Source organism: Apis mellifera, linkage group LG3 (genome assembly GCF_003254395.2).
Source record: "Apis mellifera strain DH4 linkage group LG3, Amel_HAv3.1, whole genome shotgun sequence".
NCBI lineage: Eukaryota > Metazoa > Arthropoda > Insecta > Hymenoptera > Apidae > Apis > Apis mellifera.
Window position 1 is genome coordinate 4,234,434 of NC_037640.1, and position 26,473 is coordinate 4,260,906.

General features: G+C 37.0%; 2 protein-coding genes across 2 annotated transcripts in view; one reads left to right on the forward strand and one right to left on the reverse strand.

Annotated features, from left to right (window-relative positions):
• LOC726496 (protein lin-37 homolog) overlaps positions 1-26,473 on the forward strand; it is an 84,902-nt gene that overhangs the window by 17,756 nt on the left and 40,673 nt on the right. The window lies entirely within an intron of this gene.
• Positions 762-11,208, reverse strand: LOC113218555. Its single transcript, XM_026439626.1, has 4 exons — positions 11,077-11,208; positions 7,876-8,186; positions 3,962-3,991; positions 762-3,839 (listed from the first exon to the last, which is right to left on the reverse strand). The coding sequence occupies exons 2-4, from the start codon at positions 8,135-8,137 to the stop codon at positions 3,703-3,705; spliced, it is 429 nt and encodes a 142-aa protein (XP_026295411.1). The 5' UTR covers positions 8,138-8,186; positions 11,077-11,208; the 3' UTR covers positions 762-3,702.

Consider the following 26,473-nt stretch of genomic DNA (forward strand, 5'->3'; position numbering starts at 1 on the left):
GAGGCGTTTACTCGAGAAGAGAATCCTGTGTAGTCGAAAACATTCTCACGTGTATCCTTCGAAAAAAAAAATAATATATTTTATATATAAAGAAATCTGTACGATAGTATCACGCAGATTTATTTTTAATAATATTTGACATTAATATTGCCGTCCAAATTGATGATAAGTAATTAAGGAAGAGAGGTAATTAGAAATTTCACGTTGTAAATAATTTTTGTTTGAAAAAGAATCTGAGAAGTGAATAATAATGAAAAATATTATTCGAAAAAAAGAAAAACTTTCGATTTATAAGAAAAAAGTTTAAAATATATAGGAATTAAATTTCCAAAAATTGATAAAACGAGACAACCCTTTAATTATCAACTTTCGACATTAAATAATCGTCTATATTCAATTGGACGGAACAATTGTTAAATTGATAATTAAGGGAGAGAGGTTAATTATAAATTTCATATTATAAATAATTTTTGTTTGAAAAAGAATCTGAGAGGTGAATAATCTAAATAAATTCTGAAACAAGAAATGTTTTATTGATTCGAGAAGTTAAAAAAGAAAAACTTTCCATTTATAAGAAAGAAGTTTAAATTTATACGAATTAAATTTCCAAAAATTGATAAAACGAGACAACCCTTTAATTATCAACTTTCAACAACATTAAATAATATTCATCTATATTCAATTGGATAATTATTAAATTGATAATTAAGAGAGAGAGGTAATTAGAAATTTCACGTTATAAATAATTTTTGTTTGAAAAAGAATCGTGAGAATAAATTTATACGAATTAAATTTCCAAAAATTGATAAAACATTAGCATTCACAAAACGAGAAAAAACCCTTTAATTATCAACATTAACCTGAAATAATCGTCTATATTCAATTGGACGGAACAAGTTGTTTTTCAAACAAAAATAAGTCTTACCCTGGTTTTTCAAAGCGCATACAATTTTCAAGATGAATCCCCGGTTCGCTTTAACGGAATGAAAGATCGGAAGAGAACACGGTGCATTCATCGACCATATTAATCGATTCAATTCAATTTACCTTTGCAATCCGGTTCGCCGTCCCTCGTTTTTTTTCAATTTTTCTATTTTTTTTTTTTTTGCTTCTATTTTATTTCATTCGTGTTACACACACACACACCGATTCCACCGCACACAGTGGCCCTCCTCAATCGGTTCGTTTCGATGCTCGATTTCCACGTTTCCGCGTCGAAATCGCGGATTAGCCCCGTAACGGGCCAGAAATGAAGAGGGAGGGAGGGAGGGCGAAAACAAAGTCCTCTGCGGAGGAAAATCAGAAGGAAAAAAAAATAAAAAGGAAGGGTCGTCGCAGACGGAAAAAAGAGAAGGAGAAAAACAGGAAAAAATAACGAGATATACCGCGAGCGGAGAGGAAAAAAGTGGAGGAAGGGTTGCTGTAAACCAGAGGGAAATTTCAAAGAAACTAGCCGAGAGAGGTGAAAAAGGAGGAGACGTGTGGTAAAAAGGATGGAAGGGAAGGGAAGGGAGGAATTGTAGAAAAACGCGAAAAAGATTGAGGAGAGGTGGTCGAGGAGAAGTATAAAGATGAATGCCACGCTTTTTGGGTCGAAGGAAGGAAACAACGATTGTCCAATTTGTTGCGAACTCCTTCGCGCGATTGCTTGCATGAAAATTGGAGATCTCGTTTCTTTTTTCTCCAAATGTTACATCGATTCGTTCGAGAATAACTATTCGTTTCGAAGGAAGGAGAGCTCTCCAAACTCTCTCCAAATTAAATCCTCGTATCTTTACACTTTTTATTATCGTATCATCATGTTTCAGTTGTTTGTCGTTGAATTATTGAGAAGCCGATTGAATGGAAATAAAAAAATAGAAAGAGCAAGGGAGTTAAAATTAGATTTTTAGATCCAATGCTCCTTCGTCTCAAATTTTTTAAAAAGGATATCCTTCTATACTTTCTTTCATATTTCGAAACTCTTGATTAAGAGATTCCAAAGAGACTCGCTTTCGATATTACAACTCCGTATAACGTCTCCACGAGTATATGGTACTGGAAATAAAAAAAAAAAGAGAAACGAGACTTGAAAAGCCGGTTGCCTGCGCGAGGAAGAAGAAGCTGGGCTTATCAATTCCCCAACAACCGCTTGAACGACGTCGTCGCTTCCAACATTCTTCGAATCATCTTTGCCCGAACTTCGGCATCCGAAGGTATCTGGAAAGGCTTTTTCCATCCACGAAAACTTTTTTCGCGATTAGCTTGTTTTTCACCAGAGATAGGAAAATAATATCCTCGATAAGGAACGTATATATGTACCTGAAAGTTCGAAGAAAATTATAATTCGTCCATTTTAAGAATGTATTTCTCTCTCTATGTCGATAATTCTCTCGATAATCGTGTACAACGCTCGTCGAGTTTTGACGAGCTGAGAAACTGGTTCGAAGATCGAATCGAACCAGTCGTTCGAACGGCCGCATTATCTACGACGACGAAACTTTCTTATGGCTCGTTTCTCCTCGTCGACAATTTGCCGCTTCGCCGGAGGATCCTCTCTTTCTAAAACTAAGTTCGGATGATCCTTGTCGAACGAGCAAGCTGTGGTTCTTCCGGTTATTGGGAAGGGAAGGATAACCGCTTGTCCGATTTTCAATTTCCCGCTTCGTTTCGTTGCTGATAACGTGAGAAACGACGGTGTTGAAATAGGCCCCGATCATCTTTATTCTTATTCTTTTGTTTAATTAAAATTCTTTTGCTCAAATTTGTTATTACATTCCTGATACGAATACGTGAATTGTTGAGTTTTGAAGTAATTTGTGATCAAAAATCTGTGGATTATAAACTTGATTAAAGCATCTTCAAGTAGAACAAGTCGGTAATTCCAGCGTCTTAATCGTAATTTTAATACTTGATTAATATATGTATATTTATTTGGCACTTGACAACTTCTTAAATTTCTAAATTCTTTTATAATTTATTATTACATTCGAGTGATACGAATGCGTTCGGTTTCGAAGTAATTTCTGATCAAAAATCTATGGATTATAAACTTGATTAAAGCATCTTCAAGTAGAACAAGTCGGTAATTCCAGCGTCTTAATCGTAATTTTAATATTTGATTAATATATGTATATTTATTTGGCACTTGACAATTTCTTAAATTTCTAAATTCTTTTATAATTTATTATTACATTCCTATATACAAGTGATACGAATGCGTTTGGTTTCGAAGTAATTTGTGATCAAAAATCTATGGATTATAAACTTGATTAAAGCATCTTCAAGTAGAACAAGTCGGTAATTCCAGCGTCTTAATCGTAATTTTAATATTTGATTAATATATGTATATTTATTTGGCACTTGACAATTTCTTAAATTTCTAAATTCTTTTATAATTTATTATTACATTCCTATATACAAGTGATACGAATGCGTTTGGTTTCGAAGTAATTTGTGATCAAAAATCTGATTATAAACTTGATTAAAGCATCTTTAAGTAGAACAAGTCGATAATTGCAGCGTCTTCTCGGTGCTTGGTTAATCGTACGATAATTATCTGATTGATCACAAATCGATAATTTTAACACTTGATTAACATATATATATTTATTTGGCGCTTGACAACATCTTGAATTTCTTTCCAAAGTTTTAAATGGAAGTCGAGTATATGCTCGTTTCGCGACGACAAATTGTGGAAATTTTGTCGAACATGCGTGATAATTAATCCTTCCGGCAATATTTTATCATAATCGACGCGTTCATAGCGCCAAGGGAATAACGACGAGCGAACAATGATCGGCAATCCGGAGAATAATTTCGGCCGTAGTGAACCAGTTTCAGGTCGAGATCGATCAATCCTGTTTAAAATGGCTGACGGTTATTATCCTAATTTCCAGCCAACCGAATTTGTTTACGAAACGCGACGATTAAGCGACGATAATAATTTTCACATTACGAGGCGATGAGTGTTCAAACTTACCTTCGACCCTCGTCAAAATTGTGAAAAAATCTGAAAAAGAATCAGAGAAATAAAATAACCATTTTGAAACTGATCTTTTACTAACAGAATCTAAATTGTATTCGTACATTTCTTATCTAAACGAACTCTCAAAACTTCTCAAAATAAAATTATAAACGTTCCAAATCCAAAATTTCAATTCAAAAGGAAACCGAATCCATCCCAATTAACATCCTGCAAATCAACAAAATTATAATACATCCCTCCTTACTTATCCTTATCACAATCTAAAAAAAAAAAAGATCTCTGATAACCCTTCGAATATTGTCCCAAGAGGCACCCCTTTGACCCGCCCCCGATTTACATCGAAGGAAAATAACGTTATAAAGGAGGCTGTACGAGCATTAACGAGCGCGATTATCCGTGGAGAATTACACGGGGATCCATACGTTTCCCTCGTCCCTTATCCTCGTGGTAATCGTTTTCAGATAACGCGGAATAACGGTATGTAAGAGTTTAGTATTTGCATGGCCCTTGGGAACCGAGGCCGTATAAACATGCCCGCATCTCCTTTTCTTCCAATCCCCCCCTCCAACTCTCCTCCTCCTCGGGGAGGATCGAAAACTCATCCCAATAGAGCCGATTCCTTAATTCCTTCGGCCGTTCGTCTTCCTTCTACGGTGGTGCAGTCTTTGGACGGATAAAGTGGAGAGGGGGGAGGGATTATCGCGTGTAATTCAGTGCTGCGATACGACGATTCGTCTGACGGGAGAAGAAAGAGAATTATAGATCGCGTAGATGGATATTTTTAAGTTTTAAAATTAAATTAGGAGAAGGAGAATTTTTGTATATGAAGTTGGACTCGTTTGTGATTAAAACCGAGCTCCTTTGAGTAAGCTGAAACTTTGATTTCTTAAGTAGAGTCTTTCCATCGTAAAAAAAAAAAATAGTAGGCTTTGTGAGAAATAAATACTTCGAATTTCAATAATTTTCCGTTCCTCTCTCCCTTTTTTTTCGTGAAAAAGGAAAATTTGTTCCGATTTTCGGCGCAGTTGCGCCAGCTCTTTTCACTCGAGATCAGGGTCGCTTGTCGCATTTCGGGGCGCATCCTCCGAGATTGAAAGCTGCTCCCTTTATGCATTTTCTCGGGCAGCAACAACACGGATATGAGGGGGAAAAAAAACAATCGATAGGGAAAAAATGAGGATGGAAAGAGGAGGGGATCAGGAATTGCCAGTGTATCGTGGTTGGAGGATCGATGCTCGATCGATGAACCAGCTCTGAGGGATGAGCCGTAAGATTAAAAAATAAGACGAGAGGGAAAATTGCGGAAATTGTTCCTCCACTTATCTCTCTCGTTAATTATCTTCCTGTAATATATTTACGATTCGACGAATTTTTCTTTCTTTCTTCGTTCCATTCATTTTCTCTTGCGGTATATAAAATATTCGTGAATTTAAAAATGATCTATAAAAAAATAATTTCCATTCCAAAATTACTTTATCCTTATAATTACCTCCTATATATAATTATCGTGTTACGTGTTGCACGATCAAAAACTCGATCCCCGAAACGAGATCCAAGTTTATTAAACATATTCTTCCCTGGAAAAAAATCGCTTTGTTTTAATACAATCCGTAATAAAAAGCCTGTGGAAATAAGAACAAGCCCAACGGACAGTTACTTGGAAGAGATTTAATGGCCACTTGAATCCAGTTTGCAGCCCTTTCGCCCTCTCTCCATCGAGTTTCTTCGAGGCGAAAAAAAAAGAGAGAGAGAGAGAGATAGAGAGAGGAGGGGAAAAAGGAAAGAAAAGGAAATGAAGGAGAAAAGGGAGGGGGAGGAATCGTGAAAACGAAAGATCCAATTTACTCGTAATCGCGTCACCGCTTTCGGCTCGATTAATTTCTCGTTTCTCCCTCTATCTTCCCTCTTATCTCCGCCCCACCAACGACGATATCGCGTTATGCTTTCCTTTTTTTCACCCTTTTTTTCACGTATCGAGAAGATTTCGCTCGGATCCCATTCGAAATGGATACCAATGATTGCGAGATATTTCTGGATGTTGCAATAAAACAAAAAAAAATTGAAATTTGGGATGTAGTTGTTTAAAATAATTTCTTTCCATCGAAAATTATTGAAATTAAAAAAAAGGTGGCCTGTAATGAATTGATACGTCTTATTAAAAACCGATAGAAAAAGAGAAAAAAGATCGTCGTCACTGGGCGTTCTTTTGCGAAATAAAAATATTAATTTTGAATATTGTAAAGTATCCTTAACAAAATTGCAAAATATTCACGAGAATTTGGAAAAATGATAACGCTCGATTTTCGTCGCCACTTTTTTCAACCCTTGTTTAACTCGATCGAGATTGAAAGCTACTTCCATTATTTCGAAACGACTCGAATGGATCTTGGGGAGGAAAAATCTTTCCACTGCTCGATCCCCGTGAAAGTAACCTTGTCAAACTCTGCCGTTGGATCGCCTTTTCATCCCCCATTTTCCTCCCCCCGTTTTTTCCCTCGCCGCCTTCCATTCAATTCTCATTTCTCCACGGCTTTTTCTTTTTCTTTCTTTTTTTTTTCCAACTAATTTCATAACTCTGTTTTCTTCTCTCTCTCTCTTTTTTTCTATTTCTTCAGTTTCTCCCGGATTAAATTGCATTATTTTCCATCCTCTCTTCCTCTCCCCCCATTCTCGTTTCATTCACGACGAAGGAATTAATTTCTTGCGAATAATCTCGTAATCTCGCGTTTTTTGAAACGAATGAAAGAAATTTCGATAGACAATAGATGGATCTGAAATCTTATTGAGACTAAGTGTTCGTGGTTACACTTTAAGCACGCGAGAATTTTAAATTTCCTTAAAGAAATTACATTTGTCGAACAAATCTCAAACGAATCTCAAACATTTCGCTCCATTCCTTTTTTCTTCGTATTTTTTTGTATAATATTTGGAGAAAAATTAACTCTGATTACATTATTTATATTATATATTTCTATTATATTTGTGTGGTAAGTTTCAGCGATTTTAATCGAGGAAGAAATTTTCCTTTCCTTTTATTTAACGGGTTCGCGTAATTCGTGGCAATAATGGTTCATCGTAGAAATTTTAAAATAGCGAGATTGGTATAGAGCAAGAGGTTGCACGAATTAAAAGACCTCGTCGTAATATAGGCCACGGCGTAAAATTTTACGATATTGCGCCTGTTTATCAGGAAGTTGGTTCGCGAATGGGGAGGGTGGCGCCGAGTCATTCCCCATAATCGAAGAGAAAAGATATTATCACCTTTACGAGCGCATCTTCGAATTTATTCAAATGGCCCAGCAATTAATTCTTCCTTCTATTTCTTGCGGATACTTAATTATTCGTCACGCTCCGATAAAGTGTTCGTTTCGTATCGCAAAATAAATTACTCGCGATTAAAACGAAAACCTCGTATATTTTTCCTTTGTTCGATAAAATTTTTAACTTTCAACCACGAATTATTCTCCACGCGTTGCTTCATCCTCGCACATATTAATTTCTTTCTGCAAATTCTTCTGAAAATTTATAATGTTGCAGAAACTGAACGTTCGTTATTCAACATCTCCTTTCTTTCAATTATTTTCTCCAACAAGATGACTTGTTTCCTCGACCATAATTCTGCTTATCTAAAAAAGTTTCTCAGTTTTATTACGATTAAATAATTCAATCTCGAGCTTTCGTTTATCGAATCTTCTTCATCAAACGATAATTTGACGATTTTCTCGAGCTATTCGACGTATAATAAAATTGAAATTTCCATAACGTGGGTTGATACGAAAGAAATATTATAAAAATAAACGTCTATGCTGGCTGGTAAAAGTAGAAATTAAGAGATAGAGAGCGAAATCCTGGAATGAGATGGATGAGCATCGAGTAAAATACCAGAGAATCGTGGAGCGTGCACGTACAGTGATTCCGTAGGTCGGACGTCTGTTTTGAACGGGCAAAGAACCCGATAAGACCAGGAAGGAAGTAGCTCGGCTTGTTTCCCATTGTTGCCAGCCACAAAGAATGTAAGTACGTCCCTTTTCTTCTTGTTTCTTGCCAGATAGTTGTCCGATCTAATACGGCCGAATTAGGTGGCCGGTCAACGATAGATCGATAGAACCATGTTCTTGAAAATGTTCTTTCACCGATGTTCTTTTGCCTCGAAAACTTGGAAAGATTCATCTTGTCGTAATTCGTGCGTTTTCTTCGCAAAGTGGATTCCCTCGGACTGCTGTTAATAATAAAACGAAAAGAGGACTTTGTATTAATTTAAAAGTTAATATTCTTAAGTTGCATCTTTATTTAATCGATCTACGTCCAGATTAATTATGTCGATTAAGAAAGTATCGAGTAACTGACGAAACGAGGGGGGGAAAAAAAGAGTAAAGGAATAATGTTGCTTAATAAAATTGAGTAAGATTACTCAATTAGTTTATTATTACGTGTAAAGGGAATATTATATAGATGAAATAAAAGTAAAGGTAATCAGTTAATGCAAGTAGAATATTAATGCAATAATGGGCGTTAAGGAAAAGAGGATTGGATTATAAAAGAGCTCGCTAAAAATGGTTATAATAAATCGTTGGAAAAATTCTTATCAAAGTGAATGTGTATTCCTCCATAAACGATCTTTGAACGATTGTTGAACGTACGAATTTTAAGGTTATGTCGTATCTATCTAGATCGAAATGTTTCTATTAAAATTAGAAAAATTCTAAATCGTTGTAATTCTAAAAATATTAACTTCCTATCAACGAATGAAAGATCGTTAGAAATGCGCGACTTTCTCTTTTAAAACGCTTTTTGATTTATCTCAATACGACTTCCGGTTCCCGAGATATAATCGTGCAAAGAAAAGAATAATTTTTAATCATTTACCTTAAATTAATCCTATTGAAATTAGAAAAACTTTGAACAGCTATAACTCCAAAGATAATTACTTCCGGTCAACGAATCAGCGATCATTAGAAGCGCGGAACCTTGCCCTTCGAAACGCTTTTTGATTTGTCTCGATATCACTTCCGGTTCCCGAGATATCTTGTGCAAAGAAAAGAATAATTTTTAATCATTTACCTTAAGCGGAACCTGATTAATCGTATTAAAAATAGGAAAACTTTGAACGGTTATAACTCCGAAGATAATTACTTCCGGTCAACGGGAAAACGATCGTTGGAAGCGCGGAACCTTGCCCTTCGAAACGCTTTTTGATTTGTCTCGATATCACTTCCGGTTCCCGAGATATAATCGTGTAAAGAAAAGAATAATTTTTAATCATTTACCTTAAGCGGAACCTGATTAATCGTATTAAAAATAGGAAAACTTTGAACGGTTATAACTCCGAAGATAATTACTTCCGGTCAACGGGAAAACGATCGTTGGAAGCGCGGAACCTTGCCCTTCGAAACGCTTTTTGATTTGTCTCGATATCACTTCCGGTTCCCGAGATATCGTCGTGCAAAGAAAAGAATAATTTTTAATCGTTTACCTTAAGCGGAACCTGATTAATCGTATTAAAAATAGGAAAACTTTGAACGGTTATAACTCCGAAGATAATTACTTCCGGTCAACGGGAAAACGATCGTTGGAAGCGCGGAACCTTGCCCTTCGAAACGCTTTTTGATTTGTCTCGATATCACTTCCGGTTCCCGAGATATCGTCGTGCAAAGAAAAGAATAATTTTTAATCGTTTACCTTAAGCGGAACCTGATTAATCGTATTAAAAATAGGAAAACTTTGAACGGTTATAACTCCGAAGATAATTACTTCCGGTCAACGGGTAAACGATCGTTGGAAGCGCGGAACCTTGCCCTTCGAAACGCTTTTTGATTTGTCTCGATATCACTTCCGGTTCCCGAGATATCGTCGTGCAAAGAGAGAGGTAATTTCTGATCGTTTATTACCTCCATCCTTGTCGGTTATTCGGACCTCTCGCTCGCGCCTCGCCTCACTGACCTATCCCAAACTGCTCGACAAACGACAATGGATTCCTGGAAAAAATGTAGGTCAGTGGGTCGCGAATTCGTTCGTAATTTCTTACCATCTTTGAATCGTTATATCTCGGGAACGGTTGGAGATATCGGGATAAATCAAAAAGTGGCTTCAATGGGACGATTTTCCCTATTTCCCAAACCTTCTTTGATGACGAAATTTTTAATTTTTCTCGCAATTTTTTTTATCGAAAGCTCAAGGTTTCTCTCTTTCTCGTTTCTCGTTTCTCGATCGCGATCTATTTGTACTTTTATCGTGATAATAAGTAAACTACATAATTCCACGTTCGTATAAAATTTTTCTATCTAAAAATTAACCTAAAATTACACACACACACACACACATATATATATACATATCTTTAATAAGCAAATATATAAAAAATCTATTCCCAATTCAATTTCCACGCACGAGAACGATAACATTTTCTATATTTTTCTTCAGTTTTCAATCCCTACTTCTATTATACTCGCACGCAAACTCCGCGCCCCACTATGAGAAAGGCTACGTTCGACGGTAGCCGAATTCTCCGGATAGTTGTTGATTCGTATCGAGCCACGGGCGGAAAAAAAATTCAATCAATTCCGCGGCAACTCAATCAACTTTCATGACAGAAGGTAAAGCCACTAAATTGATCGATACACGTATACATATATATATATATATATATATCCTGCCTATACCACACACTCGCTCGCGCACATGCACCTACTACTACGAAAACGTACGTATCCGTTCTGGAATCGAGGTTCGGAAATAATGCCGCGGAATAGATTTAAACAGCAAACCAGAACAGACTCGGTTACTGTACCGAAACGTATTTCACGGTAATTTCGAGGGAAAAACTGTGAACAAAAGGCCGGCCACGGCTGAAAAGCGGCCGTTATCGGCAGAACAATAGGAAATCCAGCTGAAAATCTTTATTATCGCCGGGAATTGGGTACATATATATATATATATTGTATACGCGCAAAGAAAGAGAGAAGGAAAGAAAAGGATGGAGCTTCGAGACAAATCTTTCACGCTGTCGCATCGACGTATTTTTTCCAAAGTGTTTTTTACTCGAAATTATGCCATCCTGTTCCATATCCTATCACTATAAATTATTAACAATCAACGCTATACAATATTACCTGATATATCGATGATTTTCACAAAGGATAATAATTTTTCCAGAAGAAATTTTACAGAAGCGTGTTCTCACGACGTAATATTCTGCTCGACTAGAGACACCTGCGATACATAAGCTACGATTCTTATCTTCTAATCCGACTCGATAAACACAGCTGTGTTTCCATCGCCTGTTCTGTTGATACTTTTTTCCAAACGTTTGGAACACGATTCGACGCAAAACGACACGAAGATAACGATACACGAGTGTAATAAATTCGAAGGAAATAATATTAATATAGAGAGAATTCTTACCATTTCTTTAAATTGAAATCTCTTTAAAATTTCCTCTGGGACGATGGACGATCGGAAATCGTTAGGAGGAATCTCGAATCCTAGAGCTCGTCAAACCCAGAGTGACAGAGTGGGAACGAATGTGGGCGAAAAGTGGAGAGGTGTGATCCGCAATCGCGAGACTTATCGACTGGCGGACTCGTCCGCGGAAAGGGGGGACGGTCGGTAAAAGGGAACGAGGCCGGAATAACGACGTCAGCCCGAACTAGTTTCGAACTAGTTGGAGCGGATTGGCCGGGCTGTGAAAGACGGCGGACGGCAGGTGCGTGGCCGGTTGATTGTCGAGGTGTGAAATCGCCGCGATTTCGAGCAGAAGAGGGCTCACCCTCCCAATTTGAAATTTCGTAAAATTAACTAGGGAGGGAATTCGACACCCTCCCGTGTGATCGATCCGCTTCCATTAATACGCAGGGATCCAGTTTAAAGTTTGAAATGATGGAAAAAGGATTATTAAAAACGAAACTGAATAACCATAGAAGCCTGTTATATTGTAATAGTGGATGCAGTATTAGAATTTTGATATCGTCTTATTATCCTGAGAGAAGATTCACTTTCGTAAGTAATTTTCATCGTGCACGTTAAATTTCGAAAGCTTAGCTTCTGTAAAAGATATTTAATATCTGTGAGAAGGGGAAAGGAAGGTTTGTTTTGCAGATACGCGTTTCTGGAAAGAGTTGAAGAAATCGTATGAAGGAGGGTTCAAAGGAGGGACGTTTTCAAACTTTTGAAACGCAGTGCAACAAAGCAGTGTCCACCTTGTTTCGCGGCGGAGTTCTTCTTTTAATGAAGGGGAAACTAATTAAAACGTCTTCTGGGAAGACGGAGTCGTGCGTTGCGGGAATAAACGAAACTTTCTTTTGTTCCAGCGCGGAAACAAAAGGGAAACGAGGTTTCTGACGAAATATCTTGTTTTTTCATTAAGGGGATATAGACTTATCAGATTTTCCATCTTATTCTAGAAATAATCCACGGAGAATCTAACCTTTCAAGCGTTTTATAACTCGTCGATACGTGGAACTCGTCAACAATGGTATGCTATATAATGTCATTATAAATTACTTTCTAGAAAGAGGAAAGAAATATATATATTTTCAATGAAATAATTAGAAATAATTATACTATGTTAATCTTATGTATTACTTAGATTGGAAATTTTTCCAATTTCATAATTCTTTTAATTCTTATTCTAAATATTCAAATTATTAAACGCAAAACTCGAGACATAATTATTCAATTTTCAAACGGAATAAATAACGTGTTGAAAACAACAAAATACCGATACTTGGAAGTAGAAAAAAAATAATTATACTATGTTATAACGCATCTTATGTACTATTTAGATTGAAAATTTTCCCAATTCTTATTCTATATAAAAATAATACTATATACTCTATATACATATAATACTATAATACTATAATGTATATACTCTATATAAAAATATATAATCATAAATATTCAAATTATTAAACGCAAAACTCGAGACGTAATTATTCAACTTTCAAACAGAAGTAAATAACATGTTGGAAACAACAAAGTACCGATACTTGGAAGTAGAAAAAAAAATAATTATACTATGTTATAACGCATCTTATGTATTACTTAGATTGAAAATTTTCCCAATTTCATAATTCCTTTAATTATTCTATATAAAAATAACACAATCATAAATATTCAAATTATTAAACGCAAAACTCGAAACGTAATTATTCAACTTTCAAACGAAATAAATAACACGTTGGAAACAACAAAGTATCAATACTTGGAAATGGGAAAAAATAATTATAGATACATGTTAATGCATCTTATATATTACTTAAATTGAAAATTTTTCCAATTTCATAATTCTTTTAATTCTTATTCTAAATATTCAAATTATTAAATGCAAAACTCGAGACGTAATTATTCAACTTTCAAACGGAATAAATAACATATTGGAAACAACAAAAGTACCGATATTTGAAAGTAGAGAAAAAATAATTATACCAGATGTTAATCTTATGTATTACTTAGATTGGAAATTTTCATAATTCAATTTCATAATTCTTTTAATTCTTATTCTAAATATCCAAATTATTAAACACGCAAAACTCGAGACGTAATTATTCAACTTTCAAACAGAAGTAAATAACACGTTGGAAACAACAAAGTACCGATACTTGGAAGCGAGGAAAAAAGCGGTACTCGCACGATTACCCGCTTTCTGAGTTCAAAGAAGAGCGAGAAAGAGAGAGAGAGAGAGGAAAGAAACGCGAGAGGATTCTTCGAAACGGGATTGCGTCTCTCGTTATGAATGACGAGAGAGAAAGAGAGAGACATATAGAGACAGATGGACGGACGAGAGAGAGGGGGAGGGGGACGACGAGGAGGAAATCTGGGTCAGTGGTGGAGGGCGGAAAATCGCCGGTTACGGCTCGGTTGGCGACCGACAGATATTAAAGGGGCGACGACCACCTCCGTCGTCCCAGAGTCTCTTAATGCCTCTTAATTAACGTCGACGAGAGGCCAGGCCGTGTGCATCCCTTTACCACCTTCCTTACCCACATTGCCGCCTCGCTAACAGGCTGCGGAAATTGGCGTGGTTACGCGTCGAAAGCGGCGGAAGAACGGCGACAACGATTTTCGAAAACTCGATCGATGATTATCCCGATCGATCTTTCTTTTTTCTTTCCTTTGCAAATGGAAATTGGAACGAAGAATATGGTTTGGGAAAAAATGTATTATTAGTTTGAGTCAATCGTTTTATTATCTTAGCGTTGTGCGAGTATAATATTTCTTTCTTCTTTCTTTACAAATGAGTTTAATTCGACGGCGATGATAATTGTTGAGGAAAAACGAATTGAATTAAACGTTGATACGTTACATGGATTAATTTTTCCACTTGTCAATAATATTATTAACTTAAATTATCGTATTAATGTTTGATGAAGGAAGATTATTAAGGGAAGGTAGATTACATTAAATCTTTTTAATTTCACTCCCTTTGAAATATAAACATCTCCTGTTTTCGCATTCGCTGTTATTACGAGTGCAACGCGTTCGTCCATTCGTCAAACGACGTTCCTTTGCATTTTTACAAAGATAAACGACAATACAGTGGTAAAACAGTGGTGGATAGAACGAGATATGCATCAAGAAATGAGAAATAATGCCCGATATTCGAAACGAAATGGTTGGACTTCCGTTTTGTTCTACAGTATAGTAATATGTGTACGGTGTTTTATCGGATCAGATATAGAATATCCGCGAGAATTGGTGTTAGAGGGGGGCACACAAGGGTGCGGGAGGGAGGGAATAAAAGGCGGGATTCCATCGAGAAAATATTAAACACCGAGGCGAGCGCAATTAAAGGTAACACAGCGATATCTCGATATTGGACTACATTCTTCCTTTATGGAAAAGATATTGGCGGGCACAAAGCGTCGACGCTGCACCTCCATATTTCATTCGGCAATTAATCCAACCTCACGGTCCAATAAACTCAACGGGCAAATAAATTGCCGAACAAAATTTTCCACCGAATAAACCCCCCCTCTTAAAAGGAAAAAAAAAAGTCACGCATCGATTGAAAAATCTCGAAGGAATCCATTCCTTTTTTTCGTTTCGATCGGTCAAAAATCATAATCGAAAATTTCATTCGCGTAAAATGATAAACTTTGCAAAAACCAATTAAAACTTACCAATAAATTTCTTCGTTACTAATCTCGAGAATTGAAAAAATCTTCTTTCCAACAAATATATCCCTTCGTAAGATTTCCAAAAGTCTCGTTCAATTTCATAGAAAGAAGAGAAAAAATAAATCCTCAAGCAAATCCTTATTTCCTTATTTCACGTCTAATTAAAAATCAGGAATAACTCTCTCTCTTTCTTCGTAACGAACTTCGAGAATTGGAAGAAGAAGAAAAAGAAAATCTTTTCCAATTTTCCCTCCCCCTTCGAAATCCACGTGTAAATTCCACGATGAAATTTCCAAGTTTCGAGGATTCGTTCGCGTTAATTCCTCGCGAGATCAAAATTAATTCCAAGAAACGGAAGAAAGGAAGAGGAGGCGAGAAAAATCGAAGGAAAAGGGGGGGGACGATCGAGGGTAAATCTACGCGAGGAACAATGGCGGGAAACGTGGAGAGGAGTAGAGTAGAGGAAAGGGGGATAAAGCGGAAAAACGCGGTCGTTCGCCGCAAGCTCAATTTCTACGTGGAATGCGCGCGATCCACTTTTCTACTTTATCGTTCCAAAGAGAGAGAGAGAGAGAGAGAGCACTCGGCCGTTTAAACCCTGCCACGCGATCGACAAGGAAATTTCTGCACGAGTTCACCGGGATTATGTTGTCCTTCCCGTACCCGTAAATTGCCCCCCGTTGTAGTTTAATAAATTTCTAAGGATCGCCCTCTCCTCGAAACCGCTCACCTCTCACTTCCTCAATTACACAGCTGTGCAATTTCTTTGATCGTGCCTCGTGATGATTTTGATCCGTTTCTTCCTCCTCCATATCCGTCTGTATTTCTTCGATAGAAAATTTTCGAAAAGTGGAAGAAGAAGGATTATATATAAGATTCTTTTTCTTTTCTTTTTTCCATCAACGTTTTCGTAACAATAATTCTACTTCTATATAACAAGATATCCATAAAATCATCGACACATTGCATAAAACTACTCGCCATAAATAAATAAAAACGAATGATTCTCTTGCAAATAATCACCCTCTCCTCTTTCCCTCCACCTCCCCTCCTCTCCACCCACACGTTAGATCGTTCCTGTAATTTACATGGTCGAGGGCGGGAAAGAGGATCGATTCGAAGGGGTTGTTGGAGCCGTGTAATACGGGGCATCCGCGCGGAATTCACCGCAAGGATCGTTGAAATCCTGTTAGGGCCGGCCGTTGGACGGCCATTTAACGAGACAGACGTCCCGCCCACGGATTAGAGGGTAGAAACGACAGGACGTCGTTTGACTCTGAGACAATCTATCGTCGGATAAAGGCGAAAGATAGGCGGCCCTGGAGAGAGGGAGAGGAGCAGGAGGAGGAGGAGGAGGAGGGACGTCTCTATCTATCGGAATCCACTTTGCAGACGGATGCCGGGGAATTTTGAATGTCCCGGCAAGAAGCGGATCCTCTCTCCCCCTCTCCTACCCCCGTATCGACAGGTCGAACTGTATTTATGGTCGGTGGACCGGCCTTCGAGTAGGAATCACGGATGTGGGCGAGGGGAGGGGGAGAGAAGGGGACAGCGGATCCGATTCCCGGATGCCGGATTTATCTTTCGATTGTGTTTGGTGAAATAACGGTGGATTTTGTTCGTTTCTGCCCTTCTGTGAAAAGGGATATTATATCCGATTTTTTTTTTTTTTGTACGTTTTCTCTCGTTACTTCGCAAGTGATTAGGTAAATTTGTGTTTTAATTATTATTTGTGCAGTTTCCTTTTTTTTCTTCGAATTTGTTAAGTAAAAGGAAAACATTGAAATCTATTTACAAATGTGGACTCTTATGTCAGTGTTTGATTATTAAAATTATTAAATAGCAATTAACAATCGTGAGAGGGAAGATGATGTACGTAAAGGAATAAATAAATAATTCTCACGAGAAATAAATAAATCGAAATGGAATATCTTTATATATGTATTCACGCGAGGATTAAAAAAAAGAATTTACCCTTCTTTCCGTACATGATCAATATCTCTCGCGTGTAAATATTTTTTAATAAAATACTTGTTTTACACGGACACGGTTCGAGCACACCAATGATATTGACAAACACTCGCAATTGTAAATATTCATCGGCACAGAACACGTCACCGTCCGATGAACATCAAAACACCCCTCGTCTCTCTCTCTCGAACCCTCTGAACCGAAACCACCCTTTACGCGCAATTTAATTATCCTGTAATTGGACAGGACTTGTATTTGCCAGGAATCGGTGAAAACGATCCCTAGGTGATGCGAATTCTCGAGAGGGAGGGAAGGGGTGAGTGAGTTGAACGTCGAGCATTCGTGAACTTGGCCATCGAGGATTTTGGAGGATTTAAAGGGAGGACTTGACTTCCCTCCCTTTTCTCTCCTTTCTTAGAAAGAACAATTTTCAAATATCGATAACCAATAATTTCTTTTCTTTCATTTTGCTTAAAAAAGGTACTTTTATCGAGGATGAATCGATATGATAATTTCGAAAAAGTAATTAAATGTATTCACATTTATCCCTCCTTTACAACTCCTCCGCATTAAAGGTGAAAATCTATCGATAACTGGAACAAACTACCCCTCCCCCGAACTGGAACATCGTCATCCTCCTCCCTCCATACCCATTTAAATTCAAATTCGCCCACTTTCCCGCCACTTCTTCCCTCCGCCAAGAGACCACTAAATTCTCCATCTTCGAAAACTCGATTTCCACGGGAGCAGAGTAGACTAGCACGGCGGTAGACCGTAGCACGATTTGCATAATGCTGTTTAATCAACAAAATATCGATGCCGGGGCGGGAAATCTATGGATATTCAACCATGAATACAATGCCCAATTAACGTTATACACAGGGACTCGCGTAAAATTGGCCTTTCTCCTCCGCCCCGAAGTTTAATATAATGGAAATCCTGTAAGACGCGGCGCGGGGGGAGAGGCGCGAGCAAGTTGGGGAATCAATTTCCCCCTAGAGCCATCCAGCGTCAAATCGCTCGAACAAAGTTGAAATCACGCTGCAACAACACCGATAACGGGTGTTCCTGACGCGCTGCAACCTCTGTTTCCGGTCGCGAGAAGAGCTCACAGGAGGAACGATTCAGAACGATCTTCGAGCCTCTTTCTTTCTTGATCAAATTAAACTCGGAACGAGTAATCTTCTTTCTGATGTCTGATTGATTCTTTTCTTTCTTTTTTTTTTAGAATTTTTTAACGATGATTGTTTTTACGATACGTTTTCAAGGGAAAAGTTAGATTAGGTGCACGATTTATTTGTTAATTTTTATAATTTTGCATAGTTGTTTGGAATTGATCGATGAATATCTATCGAACCTAACCTAATTTTCAGAGAAAATATATTCGGGGGAGGATCGTATTTCTGGATAATTCAGTATAATAAATTAAATATTGGGAAACCGGATACAGTTTATTTGATACGATAATATTTGTGCTCAATGTTTAATGGATTCGGGTTGACGAAACTACTGAAACATTATTCTACCGAATATCAATGTTATTTAAACAAATCATCCTAACGTGTTATAATTCTAATAAATAATAAGTTTATAAAATATTCAATTCTTAATTTCGATCTATATATACAGAATACGCATCTCTTAAATTTTAATTTCCACAAATCTCGATCCTTTCGATGATATCTTGATGCCCTTCTCCGATTTCAATTTCAAAATCTTTTGAGAATCGAAAAAAAACAAAATTATTAAAACCATCTCACCCTAAGCCTCGCTTAATTAACTCGAAAAAGAAACTCGAAGAACGAAGTAACAAAGTGAGCCTTCCCCCTCCCTCCCTCCCCAATTATTTCAAACGCCAGAAGAGGTACGTACCAATTAAAATCCACGGGGAGAGAGAAAGGTTGATACACACCTCGCGTAAACGACAAAGTCGTTTGAGCGAACGATCCGCTAATTATTTCCAACGACAAAGTCGTCGTAAGCAAGCGGCGGCTTACAACAAGCTTTGTCGCCGATTTTTCGATTTTTCGCCGAGTCAAACTTGTCACGACCTATTATTTCCCCTTCCTGCACGTGTGCGTGCGTGAAATTTTCGTGAAAGAATATTTTTCTAACTGTCACCCACCGCCGTTGTTTACCCGCTACTCGTGCAAAAGCTTGTTGTGGAAGCACGAAACTGAAATTTTCCCGGCCCGGGAATATCGTTCGAATTTTATTTCGTTTCGAAAGAGATAAAACGAGTGGAGGAGGGAGAGGAGGGGGAGGAGATATAGGTATCGGCTCCTCGTGTCGCGAAAGGAACACAATAATGCCGAGAGAAGGGAGAAATTGTACGCTCGAGGAGGAAATTTATCGGCGATGAAAGATGGTCTGTCGTGTATTTTCGTGTATCGAGGTTTTTTTTAATTCGTGAAAAACGTATTAATATGAAATAGATCAATTTATGGAACGTGTTAGTTTCTCCTTTTTTTTCTGATTTTATAAGTTTTAACATTTCTTTTTTTTTAGAATTTTGTACGAGCATATTTAAAAAGATATAATTGCAAGAAACAATTTATTCGATTTTCGCACCTGTTTCGAAATTTGCGTGTGGAATACAATAGGAAAGGAGGATATATAGTGGAAATATTCTTGTTGAGGATGGGGGATGGACTCGTTCGATTTGTGGGGAGTACAATTCTGAGTTGTAATTGTTGATGGGCAGGTTGATTGTTTAGGAAGAGTGGTTCGTTGAAATGGTCGAGGGGTAGAATTTATTCAATGCGTAGAATGATGAAGCAAGTATAGCGGATATCGATCCTCGTGTACCGCGCCTCCTGTACATTTTCTGAAAATGTTGCGTGCACGCGTTAAAATAGAATGGAATTGGATATTTTGCTTACTATAACGAAATTTTAGTTTGACTGAATTACGTTATACAATAATACATAAATAATTTTTATAATAAAGCTTCGTAATTATATGCATAAAAGTGCAAATCTTCGTAGAACTTAATTATCCTCGACAAATTGAAATAAATGCGCGATTAAAAAATTTATTTTTTGTTCATAAATAATCTCATAAACAATCGTTGCAACGCATTAAAACGAGCCTTATATTTCGAAACCTTCATAATCTTTCTCTCTCTCTCTCTTCCTCGTTTCGAATAGAAACGAAATAAGGTGGAAACGTCCTCGAATCCTGTAATCCAACCCTGACTTCCGGTTTAATTACCGGTTGGCCGGTGGCTGTGTGTTCGTTTGTCCCGAGTGCAATTACATAAGCGCGTATCTCGTGTCAAAGGGGAAAAAGAGAGAGAGAAGGGAGGAAGAAGAAGAGAATCGAGCGTTTTCGAGTTGACGGTCGTCCTAGTTGGGAATTTTTCCCACGACTTGGAGAGCTCGCGGCCGGAAACCGCCTCGGCCAACGGAGGAGAACGTCACAGAAAGAAACTGTAATACGCTCGTTAGCATGGTCATCTAAATGCAAAAGTGCGCCGAGGAGAGGATGCTGCTTGTAACTGGTCGCGCCACTTTAATTTCATTCCTTCCTTCCGGGTCGTCTCGGTCGGGTAAATGATATCTCGCAGTCATTTTGGCAACCTTGCCGCCAATTACTGCCGATTTCTTTCAATTTTCAATTATTCAAGCCCTTCGAATTTTTTTCTTTTTTCTTTCAACCCGTTCTACGGAATATTAAAAAAGTGAAAAATCTTGATCACGATTAAATCTCTTTCTAATTTTTTCAAATTGAATATTTTCCAAATTTATGAAACCTATTTATAAACAAAAGGAAAGATAGGTTTGGATTCGAAGATGATTCCGTCTTCCGGAATGGATCAATTAAGCGGGCAATGAAAATAATTCGTGTAATTACGGAGCGCGCGTGTGACGCTAAACAAAAACCTATTATAATATAGGTTAATATATATATATATATATTTTCCTTTAACTACGGAATATTAAAAAAGTGAAAAATCTTGAAAATTGTTCGCGATTAAATCTCTTTCTAATTTTTTTGAAATTGAATATTTTCCAAATTTATGAAACCTATTTATAAACGAAAGGAAAGATAGGTTTGGATTCGAAGATGATTCCGTCTTCCGGAATGGATCAATTAAGCGGGCAATGAAAATAATTCGTGTAATTACGGAGCGCGCGTGTGACGCTAAACAAAAACCTATTATAATATAGGCGGGCGAATTTGAATATCGACTTAGTAATTAATGCGACTGGAGCAATTATCGATGCTCATTTGGTTACAGGGGCTGATATTCGCGCGTATAATGTATGTAGATCAAACGGGATCCCGCGTGATCATACAATGGTTCCCGCTCTCAATAATGAATCTCTCTCGTATAATTTCCTGCTGGTAAAATAACAAAAGATATCCGAGCAAACGGGCATTGTAATCAATATTGGTTAAAACTTGGTTGTTTTAACGAAAGGGTGGGGGGGATCTCTTTTTGCGATCCTCCCTCGAAACAATTTTAATATCATAATACGTAAATAATAATAATATTAATCCGTTTAGGCCGGAGATATAATTTATTTAATAATAATAGATATTCCAATTTTCATCATTCTGCAAATCTTGTTTATGATATTTCCATCGTTGTGCCAGCTAATATATTGGATTGGCAACTAAGTAATTGCGGATTTCAGTTGAAGTTGATGACGATCTAATCAAAGCAATAATCGATTCGGATCGTCACAGTACAACTCGTGAGATTGCAGAGAAGCTTCATGTATCGCATACATGCATTGAAAACCGCTTAAAACAACTTGGCTATGTTCAAAAACTCGATACATGGGTTCCTCACGAACTGAAAGAAAAGCATTTAACGCAACGCGTTAACAGCTGCGATTCGCTAAAGAAACGTAATGAAAATGATCCATTTTTAAAACGACTGATAACTGGCGATGAAAAATGGGTTGTTTACAACAATATCAAGCGGAAAAGATGGTGGAGCAGGCCACGTGAACCAGCTCGAACAACATCAAAAGCTGGTATTCGTCGAAAGAAGGTTTTGTTATCGGTTTGGTAGGATTACAAAGGAATTGTCTATTTTGAACTCTTACCACCCAACCGAACGATCAATTCTGTTGTCTACATCGAACAACTGACGAAATTAAACAATGCAGTTGAAGAAAAGCGGCCTCAATTGACAAATCGAAAAGGTGTTGTATTGCATCGTGACAATGCAAGGCCACACATCTTTGGTCACTCGGCAAAAATTATTGGAGCTTGGTTGGAATGTTTTGCCACATCCACCATATAGTCCTGACTTTGCACCATCCGATTACTTTTTGTTTCGATCTTTACAAAACTCCTTGAATGGTAAAAATTTCAATAATGATGATGATATCGAATCGTACCCGATTCAGTTTTTTGCTAATAAAAACCACAAGTTTCATGAACGTGGGATTATGATGCTGCCTGAAAGATGGCAAAAGATCATTGATCAAAATGGGCAACACGTTACAGAATAAATTTATTTAGTTCCATGAAAGAATTTTCTAAAAAAAATCCGCAATTACTTAGTTGCCAACCCAATATATAAAACACACAATTGAAAGAAATGTTTCAACTATTAAAGTTATAATAATTGACAAATCTTCTAAGTAACTTGAAACGTTTAATCGTATTTCCACACCTATTTGCTTCATACAACAGCGATGGTTCTGCGAGCCATCGTTCTCTCTGTTTCGTACCTCGCGTCAAAGAACGGAGGAGACTTGGAGGCGAACGAGATTGCGCTAATTAGAGCCTCGACTGCCACCCTCTTCCCACGGTAGACAATAATTATCACGGAGGGATCCGTGGTTAAGAAAAAAGGGAGAGAGGGAGGGTGTCGTTTTGAAACGCGGATCGCAGCCACAAAACCGGATGCTAACAACGTTTCGACAAAACGCCGTTTCGAAAAATCGTGGACGCGCTTTTGTCCCCGCGTCGACAACAACAAGCGTGGAAAACTTCAATTTTTTTTTTTCTTTTTTTTTTTTTTTTTTTTTTTGTATCGGGCGAGCGATGTAATTTTCGATTGAGATTAAAATGCTTTCCGAGAGGAATCGGGGGTGGTTCTCTTTACCATCGGAAAAATTGAAAATGGAAGAACAAAAGGGTGGAGAAAATATTTTTAAAAATTCATTCATCTCTAACCGCGAATGCACTTTTTTCTTTCTTTCTTTTCTTTTTTTTTTCTCGTTCTACTTATTCTATTGTGTTCGAAACTAACAATTTCAATTTTCAGCGTGAAATTTTTAAGTGAAATTTCGGGAATAGAATTCGAAGAATCGAGAAGATCGAGAGGAATGTAGGAAGTTGAAGTAGGGATGATTTGGTCGAACTCGTTATCGAATTCCAAACTCGAGGAAGGATTGTAAAAAAAAGGAGCAGTTTTTGAAGAGTCGTTATTATAATTATTTATTTAACATTGTGGGAATGTAACGAATAGAATTGATTCATCGTCTGAAAAAGTTACTAAAAATTTATCAATTTATATATATATTTCTGACAGGTTTTTAATATTTTTTTATTAATTATATACAATAGATATTTATGTACCTATCACTAACAATTAGTTATCTTCACCTTCAGCGAGTTTCATTAATTAAAATATATTTAACGAATCATTTCATTTGGTATTTATGATTATTTTCCATATGGAGTGTTAATAATTAATAAAAAAATACAACAATTATATTTACTTCATTCCATACATTTTTATATGATTATAAAAAGAGAAAATTATTCGAGTGTATCTCAAAAAAAAAGAAAGAGGGAAGGAAAGAAAAATAGAAGAATCTCGCTTGGTATCGGTTTTTTTTTCAATAATTCGTGGAAAAAGATCGGTTTACGGAGATATGAATTTTAATCGCGCGTCGATGATGCGAACAATGATAAAAAAAAAAAAAAGAAGAAAAACATTCGAAGCGTATTAAAAAGCGACAATTAGCAACATCAGAAAGAAGAGAAGACCGTGTGTGTTCCTCGCATCGATGCATCCGATTGCGTTTTCAGACCGTTTCATATCTGCAGATATATGATTCGATATTATATTAAGTGATTGTGGATTTTATCGCTAATAGCATCGTTTTATAATTTATCGCGAAAATTAACGAAACAACTGATGCGTGCGTGTATCCTTCGATTCGCGGAGATTATTATAGAATCAAGTGTATTATTCTTCAATTTTCAATCCTCGATACAATGCTCACTTTTAACGAGAAATAATTCTAACAATAATACAGTTATTTAGAAATATATTTGTACAAAAATCGAAAACCATTTCTTTCAGATTGATAAAGTAAAAATTATTTTTCATCTTCTTTTTCTTTCTTCTGATTTTCAATAATAAAAGGAGCGATATATTATAATTGTTCTAATAATTAAAAAGAATAAACAAATCAACGAGATGAAAGTGTTAACGCAAAAATATTAATAATACAAATTTATAGAATCTTCGATAAACGAATTTTTCTCTCCAATATTTCTCAGCAAATAGATCCTAACTTTCCTCGATTCTCAAGTATTAATGAATTCTCGAAACGAATTTTCCAAATTCCACGCAATTATTGCGATAATTTTTCACAACCCACGCGAATTTCCAATTATTTTCTTCCCCCGTTTCAAAGGAAACAAAATCGCCGCGATCGATCTCCATCGACGGAATTTCTACAAACATATAATTAACCGAAGGAAAAAGTCGATGCAACGCTGGGATTATCCTCGTAAATAACGCTGGGGGAGGGGAAGAGGGAATACCTTTATTAATGGTTGCATACGTTTTCAGATTCCGCGCTATTAAACGAGATTTCTCGCAATAATTATCGCGTATAATCCGAAGGTCGAGACCCTAATTAGCGCGAGTCCAACGTTTCTCATTTTCCGGCCAATCGGGCAAACGCAGTCGTGCCAACTTTAAACCGAGAACTGGGCCCTCGAACGCAATTCCCTCTCGTTAAAGGGATGCAAGCCGTGGCCCTCGTCATTGTACACCAACCTAATCGACGCGTTCCAACCAATGGCTGCTCGTTTTTCTTGGCCAATTAAGAGAACTTTCGTCTCGCTCTCTCTCTCTCTCTCTCTCTCTCTGTTCACTTTTAACGATGTATATGTAAGGTAAGTTAGCTACGTTGCGTTCTGTTGGATGGATTTAACTTGTTGACCAAGTAATTTTGGCTTTTCTTTCTCTTCGCTAATAGGAGAATAGTTTTTTTTTTCTTGTACGATTATTTGAGAGGATTGTTCGATTTTATGGGGAAATCAATTTGATTAAGTAAGTATCCTCAATTTATAAAATTGTAAAAGTTTGTGTTTTAAATAGTTCAAGTAAGTGAGGGGTTGTTTCTTTAATTTTTCTATATTTGTTGTTATCAGATAGACGCAGTTGTCACATCTTCGTAAAAGGAAAAAATCGGGATCGACATGTTTCAAAGTTTCTTCAATTTGCATGGTATAATTCTTCGTTTGCTTATATAATTTCCATTTATATGAACAAAGTTTTTAACGATATCCCGGCTGAACTTGTTTATTATCCAACACATATGAATTTATAAATATATATATTCAATTAAAGAAATATCCAAATATATTTCTTGAAAAGTAACGATGATTCTCGAATCGAGTTGGAAAAATTAAAAAAAAGGAAACAAATCCAAAGGGAGGATCCTCCTCCTCCTCCCCCGTGAAGGGTAGGTTTATCACGTGCTCAAAGAAGTAATTCTGAAGTTTGATCCGGTCGGTCGAATTGCCTCGAAAATGAGGGAAACGCTCGAGGACGTTAATTAGGGGTTGGAGGAGCACGCGAGCACTCGCGAATCCTGCACGCCGATAATCGTGCACCAAGGGGTGTGGAAGGGGTGTGTTACATCGATTTCGGTTTTTAAAAGCCTGCCGGCTTCGTTAAAACTTCCCCGCCGGTCTCGTTTCCACAATAACCAAACGGATAATCGTTGGATGGCTCGTGGAAACTCGTGAGGATATCTAATTAACAATCAACAGTGGCGGAAAAACGTGTGTATCGAGGAGGGGAGGATAGAAGAGGAAAGGATAATTTTGTTTCTTTCTTTCTTTCTTTTTTTTCTCTCGAATCACGTTACAATTCTCTTACTCTCTATTATATATATGTATGTATGTGTGTGTGTGTATCTATTTTTTCCTTCCTTTTTTTTCCTTTTGCAAACTACCTGTCGATTATTTTCACGTGGATCGAGAGGATTTTCAAACAGTTTGTTAGAAAAGCGTGGCTCGCATAGCCGACAAAATATTCTCCTTGTAGAGAGGCTTTCTTTTTTTTCTTTTTTTTATTCATTTTTCCCCTTTTTTTTTCTTTTTTCTTTCTTCCTTTTTTTTTTTCCTTTTTTCCTTTTTCGTGACCAACCAACGACGAGTTAAAGCCAGCCAGACGATAGGTCATTAAAATGCAAAGCGAGGA

Bases quoted from the DNA above. Each gene is read 5' to 3' on its own strand.
- LOC113218555 (XM_026439626.1), bottom strand. From the start codon at position 8,137: ATGAATCTTTCCAAGTTTTCGAGGCAAAAGAACATCGGTGAAAGAACA. The intron at 3,992-7,875 runs GTACGTGCACGC...ATTCTTTTTCAG, and splicing joins GTCCGACCTACGGAATCACT to ATTTTTTCACAATTTTGACG. The intron at 3,840-3,961 runs GTAAGTTTGAAC...CATTTTAAACAG, and splicing joins AATTTTGACGAGGGTCGAAG to GATTGATCGATCTCGACCTG.